Raw genomic sequence first — 12,611 nt, 5'->3', positions numbered from 1 at the left:
CATGTACAAGGACACCCAAATCCCTTGACCAACATTTCTTATGGCCTCCTGTGCTGTATGATTCTATGATCGATTCTGTGAATTTATATTTAACTTGAAAACCGTTCCTAGGTGCTTTACATAGGGAGAGGGGGAGGGGGAAAAGTAGAGAAAAAAAGAAAAGGAATAAAGGAATAGATGCTAAGCCATGGTGCGAGAGTTAGAGTGGTGAACGACAGCTTGATCATAAAGATCGGCTAGGAGAGGTTGTTAAAGAGAGAGCGACAACTTTAGACAGGGAGTTCCAGAGTAGAGCCAAGACAGCTGAAGCCTCTGTGGCCAGTGGCAGGACAAAGGAGGCCACGGTCGAGCACAAAAGGCCACGGTCGAGGACCAAAGGGTGCGAGAGTGGATACAAGGCTGGAGGAGGTCACAGCAATAGGATGGGGCAAGGTCTTAAATATAGTGGGTAGGGGGAGAGGAAACTAATGCAGATCAGCGAGGACAGGAGTGATGGCAAGCAGAACTTGGTGAGATTTGGATAAGTCAGAGTTTAAAGAGGGTGGAGAATGGGAGGCCAGTAGGGAGGACAATGGAGAAATCAAGCCTAGAGGTGAAAAGGGTTTGGAATAAGGCTTTCAGCAACAGTGGGGGGTGAGCTAGGGACAGAGGCAGGCAATATTGCAGAGGTAGAAGCAAGTGATCTTGGTGATGGATAGGATTAGCTGTTTGAAGCTCAGCTCTGGGTTGAACAGGCATTAAGGTTTTGCACTGCCAGGTTCGTCCTGAAGAGGCTGTCGGGGAGGGGGATGGAATTGGTTAAAAGGGAACAGAGCCAAACTGGTTAGAAACACATCCAGAAAAAAACATTTTTACACAAAGGGTTGTGAAATTGTGGAACACACTGTCCCAGAAGGCCACAGATTCAAAATGCATTGAGGTGTTTAAAAAGCTCAGTATTTGGGAAGTCAGAGTATTAAGGAAAATGGAAATTGGGCAATATGTTAGAATTAAAAAGATAAAAAGAGCATGAATTGGATTTATATTGCTCCTTTCATGACATCCCAAAGCACTTTGCAGCCAATGAAGTACTTCTTGAAGTGTAGTTACTGTTGTAACACAGGAAACGCAGCAGCCAATTTGCATATACCAAGGTCCCACGAACAGCAACGTGATAATTACCAGATAATCTGTTTTTAGTGATGTTGGTTGAGGGATATATTTTGGCCAATACTCCCTCAGTGCTGCACTGGAGTGTCAGCCTAGATTATATGCTCATATCTTCTGGAGTGGGACTTGAACCCACAACCTTGTGACTCAGAGGTGAGAGTGCTACCACTGAGCCACAGCTGACACCTAGATCGAATTGCATGGCTATCGAAATGGAACAGCAGGCTTGATGAACAAAATGGCCAACTCCTGTTCCTGTACATAGGAAAACTAAATTTGGAAGCCATGCCGGTGATTTTCATAGTGGCACTATTAACAGTATGTGGAGCATAATAAATTAAGAATTGGGATCGATTTAACTTAAGTCATTTAAACCAATGTTTTATTCACAAGAAAATGAAAGACCTTACCTTATGTGTATACATGGCACAATATCAAATTATGTACATTTGTCAATGTAAGTAGAATGACTGCCTTCATACCTTACAGTGGAGTTAATCTGTGCACATTTAGCAGAATTTTAAAACTTCAAAAGAAAAAGACCATAAGTGATAGGGTTGAGACAACTTGTAATGTGTTGTTATTGTTTTAAGAATATCGAACTTTAAATGATACAACATTCAAAATGTTCAGTCATATAAACAAACACTGCTAATAAAGTAAGCATACATAGTATTTATAATACTATTTCAGTTGTTGCACATTATCTCAAAATACAGCAGGGAAAAAATGCACGTAACACAACAATTATTTTGAGCCTCCAAACAACTTAGCATTGCACCCTACCACAGTGAAAGGGCTTAAAAGACTCATCGAGGGTCTTCATGTCACTTCATGTCACTATATTACCTCTGGACTAAAAGACATTTAAAAAAAACATCAGTAAACACAAAGAGGTACTCAAATCTAATTCTGTGTCTATGGTTGTGCAGCATTGTGAAACAAAAGTAAAACCTCACCAAACAAAGCATATGCATCAGAGTTTGTGAGGGATACAGTACCATATTCTAAATTACACATTGGCTCTAAAGTATTAGTCGGCTACTGTAAGCAATAAATAATTACATTTGTCCACTGCGGTTCTGAGAACTCTGTAAATTTTCCACATTATTCTACCATCTGAATCCACCTTTGTTCTTTGAAGAGAATCTAAATTCCTGCAGCATATTTCGAAGATGTTGTTACCCCGGAAGTACACCCAAAAAGATGTTGCTTGATCTCAAGTTCTAATTTCTTTTTTTTTTCCTTTAATGGCCTGTTAAGTAGTCCTGTGTGGAATCAGATGCAAAAGAGTCTGCGTCCTCATTATCGGAGTCGTCACTGCTGTCATCAGCGGCCGGCTCTCCAGTTAGTGCAATACGAGCATAATCATCTGTGTCGATTGATTTGCAGAAATGAATAGCGTATTTCAGCTTTTCTTCGAGCACCTGTTTACACGAGTATCTGGGCAATTTCAGCAAGAAGAAACAAGTGTACGATTCAGGAAGGAAGTGGTCTGGAGGGTTGTACTTATCGAGCACCTGCCGCAAAAATTAAATGGAGTCACTGTTAATGATCAAACCATAACAACCTAACCCAACAAATCCTATTTAAGGCCATTCAGGTTTCTGTTTCCTCCAGTCTTCTCTCCTGGGTCCTCCTTCCCTTAAAGAGAAGATTCATGCTGAGGCACAGCCCCTAAACAGTGGCAGTCCTCCCTCTACGTTACCCAAGTAGCCATTCTTCGTGAGAGCACCTGGTTGGTGAGTGCCAGTGGGGGTAGCATCACAGCCAAGTCAAAACCAAAATATTGTGGATGCTGGAAATCTGAAATAAACACAGAAAATGCTGGAGAAGCTCAGCAAGTGAGGCAGCATCTGTGGAAAAAGAAACAGAGTTAACGTTTCAGGTCAAAGACCTTTCGTCAGAACTGGAAGATGTTAAGAGTTAAAGTTTTTGAGCAAGTACAGAGCCGGGGGAAGGAGGAAAGAACAAAAGGGAAGATCTGTGATAGGGTAGAGGGCAGGAGTGATTAAAGTGAAATCACTCATGCCCTCTACCCTATCACAGACCTTCCCTGTGTTCTTTCCTCCGCTCCCTCCCCCTGGCTCTGGACTTGCTTAAAAACTTTAACTCTTAACATCTTCCAGTTCTGACGAAAGGTCTTCGACCTGAAACTTTAACTCAGTTTCTTTCGCCACAGATGCTGCCTGATTTGTTGAGCTTCTCCAGCACTTTCTGTTTTTATTTGCATCACAGCCAAGGTTATTTTATACAAAACACGTACGTGCACTTTCAGCAAGTTAAACAGAATATCAAAGTCAAAGAAAAGCCATTCAGCTCATCCAAGCTCATTCCTTTAGCACCCTAACTCCCCATTGTAGCACCTAACTGCGAACTGTAAACAAACCAAACATTTTTGCCTCTACTAACTTGTCTGGTAGATTATTCCAAACATTTCTCACTCCGACTAAAGAAATTGTGTAAAGGAACCGAGCAAAATGTTTTCGGTCATTTCTATTATTGTCCTCGTGTTCTGCTTCCTTGGATCACTGATACAATGTTCTGAGTTTACCGTACCTATACGATTTAATATTTAAATACTTCTATGAGGTTCCTACCCCCTCAACACATTTTCTCTGGACTGAAAAACTTTAAGCTTCTCTGATGCTTCCTCATGGCTCATCTCCTCCACACGAGGGTTCAATCTGGTTTCTCGTCTCTTTATCCTTTCTAATGTACGAATCCTGGCCGGTTTCCCTTCCCCCTAATCCTAACCAAGGAGTAATGAGGTCAATTATAGTGCTGCTGTTACCGGTCTGGCTAGGATAGCACAGACCTGGGATCTTCCTGCTCTGCATATTCATTAGAAAAGCTTGTCGAGCCTTTTGGCCAGCCAGTGCTGTAATCTTCTGTGACAATCTCCAGTTTCCCAACCTTTACTTTCACATTTCACAGAAGACTCTGTATAACCTAATGTGGTCTAAGTATTCATTTTGATGTATATTTTTGGAAGGAATTAGGAAGCTCAAGTACCTCTGGTGCATTATGCAACTACCTTATCATTGTATTTTTATCTATTGGCGTTACCTGAATAACAAAATCCCGCCCTCTGAAGTCCGCAATTGTCCTAGGGAGCCGTGTCCTTCCCCACACAAAACGCAGGAATAGGGAGCGCTCGGTATTAGAGAAGGATTCCATCACCTCCCAGAACCACTGAATTAACGGAGCAGTCGGTTCTATTCCTTTGTATGTGGCAACAGACTTTAAAAGATGAAGTGGTATATCGGGACTTCCGCATACCTGCAAGAGCGATACTACAATGAGCAGGGTATTCAGTTGAGTTCACATCCAATCTTTTCCCGAGCTTAATACTTTACTATTGAAATCGCAAGCAGTGCAAAACTTAATATTGCCGTTTTACCACTAACTACAAAAAACATAATTTAAATTATTTGAAAAACTTTTTGCTTCAAAAAACAAACTACTGCTGGAGATCCTGGACCTTCAAACACTTTCAATTAAAGAGACCATGGATTTGTGTTCCTGCCAATCTGCAGAATAATCCAATTTCACACACAGCAACTGGAAAGGGATTGAGACGTTACGTTCATCACAAAGCTGGTCACGATCTATTAGCCCTAAAGGCTGGACCTATCAGGTCAAATGTTGCCCACAACCAACTCAAAGGCCAACCACAAGGCAAGTCCATGGCCTAGAAATTGGTTCATGCTGGCCTGCCGCGTGAACTGGGCGCTGGGAATAATCCCTGCACCGGAACAGGTCGGCCCGAGGCACACCCAATATTGGGTCTCTGGCCTTGTTTAAATTAGACCGTCGAGCTGCGGACACTCGCTGGGCATCCCTATGCAGCTCTCCGGTAAATCAGCATTGGATTTCAGGCCACTGCGTTGCCGGCAGCGGCCCCCAGTTAGGTCGTGGGGAGGGTGGGAGAGGCAATCAGGAGGGAGCCAAGCGGGAGTCGGCAACGGGTTCCGGTACTGTAGTGGAGGTGGGAGCTCCACATTCAGTTAAGTATTTATTAACAAACGTAGCTTTTTGGTGCCGGCCTCCAGGGGTCCCTTTCATGACCACTGGTTAGGCCGCACATGGGCCATGTTAAGGTGAGTCCCTTCATGGAATTACTGGTGCAGGAACATTTTGGTGGCAAGGGAATTTGAACCATGGATCCCTGTTTCCAACTGATTCAAACTAGTAGCCCCCATTTGAAAACCTAACACCTAAACACATATTACATATAATCAGGAAGCAAATGAGTGCATTAGACTTTCAAGTACAAACCTCAGAGATAGAAGTTTGACATCTGTACCAATTCAACACTTTATTTAAAAATGAATCGTCAACCAGCAATAATTAAAATAATGCCATCCTTTATATTTAAAGTAATCATGCAAAAGAGAACTTTCAGTTTCGAGTCTGACAGAAGAAACAATTTACCATTGTTTCCAGTTCGTAGCCAGTGAAGAGAGAAAGAAGAGGCACAGGGACTACTCGAGCCATACCCTCCCGGACAGCAGCAACTTGCTCATCAAATTCATGCAGCCTGTAACAGACAAAGCACACTAAATTTTTTTTAAAAGTACTTTTACCACAACTGTTTATTAAGCATAGCTTTAGGAACTCAAAATAATGTAATAGCAACACCTCACGATGCAGTGATCATCCATGACTACGATACTGTAGAACGCCATCTATAACTGGGTAAGCCAAGAAGTAGCCACATAAACCAAGATCATGCCAGCTGTATTGAGTTAGCTGATCTCATACAGGCAATACAATTGGCCTCAGCATCTTGGGTCAAGAGAGCCCAGAACAAAAAACAGCCAGGGCTGTCGCACCTGATCACTATCCAGTGATCTCTGCTAAATATACAGGACTGGGCTCAGCTTGACACCTCCCACAGTCAAACTGCCTGCTGACATTTGCCAAAGTGCACATGTAGGAGTACCTTCACCACACGGACTGCAATGGTTCAAGAATGCAGCTCACCACCACCTTCTCATGGGCAATTAGGGATGGGCAATAAAATGCTGGCCTTGCCAGTGACACCCACATCCTGTGAATGAATTAAAAAGTGAATAATGGATATTTAGGCAAGGTACTAAAGTTGTGAGCAGCACTCATGGAAAGTTATGCCAGTGAAGAGAGGAAGGGAGAAAATTGGTGAAGACGACAGCTACCATTCGCTAATCACTACTTCTGAGCACACACTGATCCAAAACATCAGCTCACAGGCATGCAGCAAGAATTTTAAACACCACATTTTGCCTGAAATTCTTCTCTGCCATTTGTGCAGAGTTAAGTGCTCCTACACTAGTATGCCACAACAAAATTTCAGGGCCCAAATTATCACCAGATAGGAGATTCAGAAATTTTTTTGGGGGGCATGGTAAGTGTAACATGCGTGGGAGGAAAAAGGTGACTTGAGTTTTCCTCATGTCAATTCTGGGTCTGTTGTAGACTAATTGATGGAGATTGATTGCTATGATTAGTCAACAACTCCATTATCATATATCATACAACTACCAGGATGAGAGAAGGCAAACCAGATGGACATTGGGTCTTTTCTCCTCTAGCAATTCCTATGTGGGGGTGATCAGAGGAATATGCAGTTACACACTGTATTGAAAAAGGACTCCCTAAATCCCTCGTGATGTTTCTCTACACATTAAACTGTCCCACTCTCATACATAAGAAATTGGGTTGAGCAGTAAATAAATATTTCCCACAGTGGTATATTTTAGGCCCATTTCATATTCTAATCACATTTTAACTGCTTTTCCTGGTGAGATACGTCTGTGGAAAGACAAAGATACTGAATGATTCACTTTACCTGTAGTTTATGGCCAGCCTAACATACTCAGCCCTATTCTCCAATGTAATATGCGAGTGCTTGGAGCTTAGCTGAATATCTTGACCACTCGCATTTGGCACAGTGAAGGGCAAAGCCATGGCCTCAAACTCCTCAGCCGTAGCTTCATTATCTCTGATGTACATGAGCCCAGGAATAAAATCTTTGTCAACCTAAGTATAAGCACATGGGCTAAATAATCAATTTTTAAAAAAAAAATTCATCCAGAACATTAAAACAACAACAACCTGCATTTATACAGCACCTTTAATGTAAAAAAAAAACCCAAGGAGTTTCACACAAGCATAATCAGAAAAGAATCGACACAGAGCCAAAAAAGGAGATGGTAGGAGGGGTGACTGAAAGCTTGGTCATAGATAGGGGTTTTAAAGAGAGTCTTAAAGGCGGAGAGAGAGGTGAAGGCATGGCACACCAATGGTGGGGCCCGAGTTGGAAGAACAAAGAGTTCTCAGAGGACTGCAGAACTGGAAAACGTTAGAGATAGGGATGGCAGCGGTAATGTAGGTATTTAACACAAGATGAGAATTTTAAGTTTGAGACATTTGGGGACTGAGAGTCAATGTAGGTCAGTGAGTGGGACTTCGTGTGGGAAAGTATATGGGCAGCAGCGTTTTAGATGAGCTGAAGTTTATGGGGGGGGGTGGGGGGATGGAGTGTGACAGGCTGGCCAGGAGAGCATTGAAATAGTGGAGTCTGGAAATGACGGAGACGGGGCAGAGATGGGCAATGTTAGAGGTGGAAGCAGGCGGTCTTTGTGATGGAGAGGAAATGGGATCAGCTCAGCTCTAGGTCAAATAGGACATCAAGGTTAAAAACAGTCTGGTTCAACCTGAGACAATGGCCGGGGAGGGGGATGGAATTGATAGCAAGGCTATAAATTTAGTGGCGAGAGCAAAGACCATGGCTTCAGTCTTTCCGATGTTTAATTGGAGGAAATCGCAGCTCATCTAGGACTAGAGTCTGACAACACCGATGTAGTGGAGGGGTTGATAGTGGTGGTGGTGGTGGTGGTGAGGTAGAGCTGGGTGTCATCAGCATACATACGGAACTTGATCTCATGTCTGCAGATGATTTAATCAAGGGGCGGCATGTAGATGATCAAGAGGAGGGGGGCCAAGGAAAGATTCTTGGTGGACTCAAGAGGTAACACTGTGGGGACGGGAAGTGAAGCCATTGCTGGAGATGCTCTAGCTACAGCTAGGCAGATAAGAGCGAAACCAAGCGAGGGCAGTCCACTGAGCTAAACAACAGGGGAGAGGTATTGGAGGAGGATGGTGTACTGTACTATGTCAAAGGCTGCAGAAAGATCGAGAAGAATGAGGAGTGATGGTGTATCACGGTCAGTCACATAGGATGTCTTTTATGGCTTTAATTAGAGCTGTTTCTGTTCTGTGACAGGGGCGGAAACCTGATTGGAGAGATTCAAACATGGAGTTGCGGGAGAAGGATTTGGGAGATGACAAAACATTCAAGCACTTGAGGTGAAAGGAAGGTTGGAGATGGGGTGGTAGTTCTCAAGGACAGAGAGGTCAAGGGTTGATTTTTTTGAGAAGGGAATATTGTTTCATTTATAATATTTATACATAAATGTTACAGCATTCTAATTTGAGCCAAAAATAAAATGTTTGTAATGTGTCTTCATAATTTATATATTAGACGCAAGGGTTAAAGGTATAGGAAGAGAAGTCAGAATTTACCTCACTCAGATCAGCAATTGTTAGATTCATTCCTGCCAGTTGCTTCCAGACAGGCTCAGCCAAATTGAGACTCAGAGGACTGCCAGTACGTATAGCAATACCCAAAAGCACACCTAACAAGAGAGCACAAATGGAACATTTCAAGATAAATTCTTTATTAGAGGTGAAACCTATGAACGGATCATGCACGGCAAGAAAGCACCCCTTTGAGATGTGTTCCACTGAAACTTTCCATATGGTGTGGCATGTCTGCAGCAAATCTTGGATCCTACATTGCTCTAGTTCCACTCTGCAAATTTCAGTGCTCACCTTCTGGCAGATCATTAAAAATTAAAAGCAAACTGAAGTAACTCTGATTTTGAATAAATCAAGAGTCTTTAGGTTCCCAAGAGGTTAAAAGTTACTCTATATTTTATGTATTTTCAATTTGTTATTCATCTTTTTCCTGGCTGGTGACAGATAAAGCTATAATTAGATTCCACCATCTTGCTTGATCTTCAAAGACTGGCCGTACTATTGTCCAGTTTCACATTTTCCTCTGGCATAATTATTCTTCTCCACATCAGTCAAGGTCTCCCGACTCTTCTTCTACCAATCGTTTTCCGTTCAAGGGATGTACACCGAATTTCTCTTTCAGTCATATTCTGTTTGTGGGGGGGATAAAAAACTGCCCCAGTTCCTTCATTAATTCAGTCTCAAACTCCCAACTACGTCTTCTCCGACCCTCCACCCACCTTGACATCCTGCTACTTAACTGTTCTCTCACCTCTGCCTTTGATGTCTTTGTTCCCTCCAAATCTCTCATCATTTCCAGCTCTACTAGTCCCCCAATATAGCGCAAATCTTCATTCCCTCAAATCAGAGGGCCTCTTGAAACTTGAACATACTTGGTACACATCCAGATTGTTCATCCATCATCAGATCTGACTCAACCACATCAAGCATTCCCATGTTGCGCTCTTTTCAGCCAAACCGCCAAGATCATTTGAGGGCAAGAGGCTCCTTTTCTCCACAGATATGCAGACAGCTCATGGATTTCTTAGTTCGAGATTGAGACCATTCATGCAGTTGGTTCTGCTGCTACCTCCCCTTCTGACTTTCCTGACCTCCCCCAGTCCCCTACCCATTCTAGCCCTGATCCCCCATCACTGCAGTTTCTCCCCAATCTCCCCTCACATTTTCTCCATGAGATCCACCTCCTGCCCCCTTGATCCCCTCCCCACTCAACTTCCCCTCTCCACTCAACTTCCCCTCCTGGCATCCATGATTGCTGCCAATGCTAATGATTCCCTTTCCTCAGGCACTGTCCTCTCTGTCCCTTTTAAAACTGTTGTCATCACCTCCTCCTCAAAAAACCAACCACTGACTAATTAGTTCTCTCCAACTCCCACCCCAATTCTAACCTCCCAGCTACTTTCCCATTTCTCTCGAAACTTCACGTTCGAATCCTTCCATTCCGGCATCTTCCCTAATCACAGCCCTGACCAAAGTCACAAATGACTTCCTCGGTTTATTTTGACCATAGTGTGTTATCCTTCTTCTTGATCCTAGACCTCCCTGCAGCACAGTGGATAATGCCATCTTCCTCCAATGCCCAGCTTTATGGGACTGCCCTTGCCCGATTCCAGTCCTATCCCTCTGAATGGAGCCAACAGGGTAGATTTGAACTTTCACCACCAAGCGGAAAACTGGCAATAGTGGATTGGCCACCCGTTATACACCCCAGAAAGGAGAGCGAAGTACTCCCAGTTTGAAGTATTGTCGAATGCATACTATTTAAAATAAAGAAAATTTAATACTCATTTCCTAACTGAAAGACTGCTTCAATTTCATGACCAATTTCTTCCTCTAGTGCAGATCTGTCATTTAAGGACCCAAGTCAGGTGATCAATTAAAGGGGATATGAGGGCTGCCCAGTGTATCATTCACTAATGTGCAAATCGAAAGCTGATCCAGAGGGGTCCCAAGTCAATTCAAGAAATTTTAGTATCAGCTGGTTACTGCGGTGTACTTGACCAATACTAACTTCTCCTAGCTCGGACACCTCTGGATCCATGCCAGTCCAAAGCACTATTAGCTGCATTAGTAGTTGGCCCTTTGCCAAATCTCGTCCATGAATCAGATGTTAAGATCATAACAGGGAAGAAACTTAACCATTAAATGGAAGTAGTCATTCTTTTCTTTCCCTACTTTATCCAACTTTCTTCAGGTCATGGAGTATAGTCCAATGGGAAACAGCACCAGTCACCATCAAATCTAATCTGGCACTAGTGCATTACGGGCGTGCTGCACTGTCAGAGGTGCCATCTTTCGGATGAGGCGTTAAACCAAGGCCCTATCTGCCCTCTCAGGTGGACGTAAAAGATCCCATAGCACTAAGAGCAGAGGAGTTTGCCCCGATGCTCATGCCCATATTTATTCCTCAACCAGCAGCATGAAAACAGATTATCCGGTCATTATCTCATTGCTGTTTGTGGGAGCTTGCTGTGCACAAATTGGCTGCCGCGTTTCCTACATTACGACCGTGACTACACTTCAAAGTACTTCATTGGCTATAAATCGCTTTGGGACGTTCTGAGGTCGTGAAAGGCACTATATAAATGCACGTGTTTCTTCCTTTGTGCATGTAGCCATTCTTGATGGTGAGTGTTGACAGGCTATTCATCCACGAGGCTGCCCCATCCCATCCTCGCCCAACACATGCATATTTGCAGCAACAGTGGATAGCGATCAGGAGTGGTAACTCGCACTGATTTTCCTTGACGTAGCCCTGAAGGCTGATATCAATTGTAATGCCACTATCATTTGCCTCAGCTGAAATCAATTAGCTGAGAACAGAGAGAGAATCAAACATGCAATCTTTCTGGTCTGTATGATGCATTTACTCATGAGCCTATTAGGGAAACTATATTTTAGAATTTTATTTATTTATTTATACATACATGTATGTATTTTATATTGCGCCTTTATACTTCAACTTTCTACCTCCAAGTTTAAAAAAAAACTGAAAACACAAAGCCGTACTAATAATCCACATACCTAGAAATCTGAACATGTTCATGTGGAGCAGCGATTTGGCAGCAGGATTCAATAGAAAGCAGTCCCGGTTGGCTCCAGATTCATCCCTTCCATTTGGGGTAACAATCAACAATGGCGTCAAACCATTTTGGAGCTCTTCACACATCTCCGCAATTGATTCGCTGTAACCTCCACCACAATCATCTACAGACTCACCTGGACAAAGGGACAACAGGTTTCAGTCAGATAATTGTTCTTCAACTTCCAATATACAAATTCCTTGCAGGGGTGCAAACATTTCATGTTTGAGAAATTTTGCATGCCAAATGGGAGACATCAGTGATGACGCACATCACTCAACCTCTACATATAACTGAATATTCTTATCATTCAATGGGGAAAAACATCCAGGGATGCTGTCAGTTTAGGAGCCTTGTGCCACGCATGACCATCTGAGTCAGTGCTCTTCCCCACCCCTGTACACAAGAGGCACATCTCAGATCTTGGACTAGAGAAGGCAGCGGAAAACACAGATAGATAAGTCAATGAGAAAGTAAAACACAATGTTAGTCAATGAGAAAGCTCCGGGTTTCACTCAATCAGAAAGAGAACTGGCAGACAGGAAAGAAAGGAGCTTCATCTGAGAAAAAAAAGAACAGAGAAAGACCACACCAACTTGAAGTAAATTAAAATTCTTCCTCATTTATTCATCCGCTGTGTACATGTGAACTATGCTGAAGTAGCACACACACAAAAAATTAGATGGGAACGTTAAGACCTAGCTACACTGAAGCTCTCAATTGCCTTGAGGTGACTACAGTAATGCTCAGTGAAAGCACATATGTAACTCCGCATAGCTACTGTACAGATGGCAT

At 43.0% G+C, this 12,611-nt stretch overlaps 1 protein-coding gene across 7 annotated transcripts in view; it reads right to left on the bottom strand.

The window, feature by feature from the left end:
* Positions 1 to 1,503: 1,503 nt before the first annotated feature.
* Positions 1,504 to 12,611, bottom strand: part of herc2 (HECT and RLD domain containing E3 ubiquitin protein ligase 2) — a 186,992-nt gene continuing 175,884 nt past the window's right edge. For all 7 annotated transcript variants that reach the window (XM_067985782.1, XM_067985783.1, XM_067985786.1 and 4 more), the window contains 6 exons: positions 11,758 to 11,952; positions 8,719 to 8,831; positions 6,983 to 7,173; positions 5,587 to 5,692; positions 4,219 to 4,431; positions 1,504 to 2,669 (listed from right to left, as the gene is read on the bottom strand). In XM_067985782.1, the coding sequence (XP_067841883.1) occupies positions 2,397 to 2,669; positions 4,219 to 4,431; positions 5,587 to 5,692; positions 6,983 to 7,173; positions 8,719 to 8,831; positions 11,758 to 11,952 (1,091 nt within the window). In that variant the 3' untranslated portion in view covers positions 1,504 to 2,396. The remainder of the gene's footprint in view (positions 2,670 to 4,218; positions 4,432 to 5,586; positions 5,693 to 6,982; positions 7,174 to 8,718; positions 8,832 to 11,757; positions 11,953 to 12,611) is intronic.

The sequence above is a fragment of the Heptranchias perlo genome, chromosome 6, assembly GCF_035084215.1.
Source record: "Heptranchias perlo isolate sHepPer1 chromosome 6, sHepPer1.hap1, whole genome shotgun sequence".
Classification (NCBI taxonomy): domain Eukaryota; kingdom Metazoa; phylum Chordata; class Chondrichthyes; order Hexanchiformes; family Hexanchidae; genus Heptranchias; species Heptranchias perlo.
Note: the sequence above shows the minus strand (reverse complement) of the source record. Positions and strands in the feature narration are given on the sequence as shown.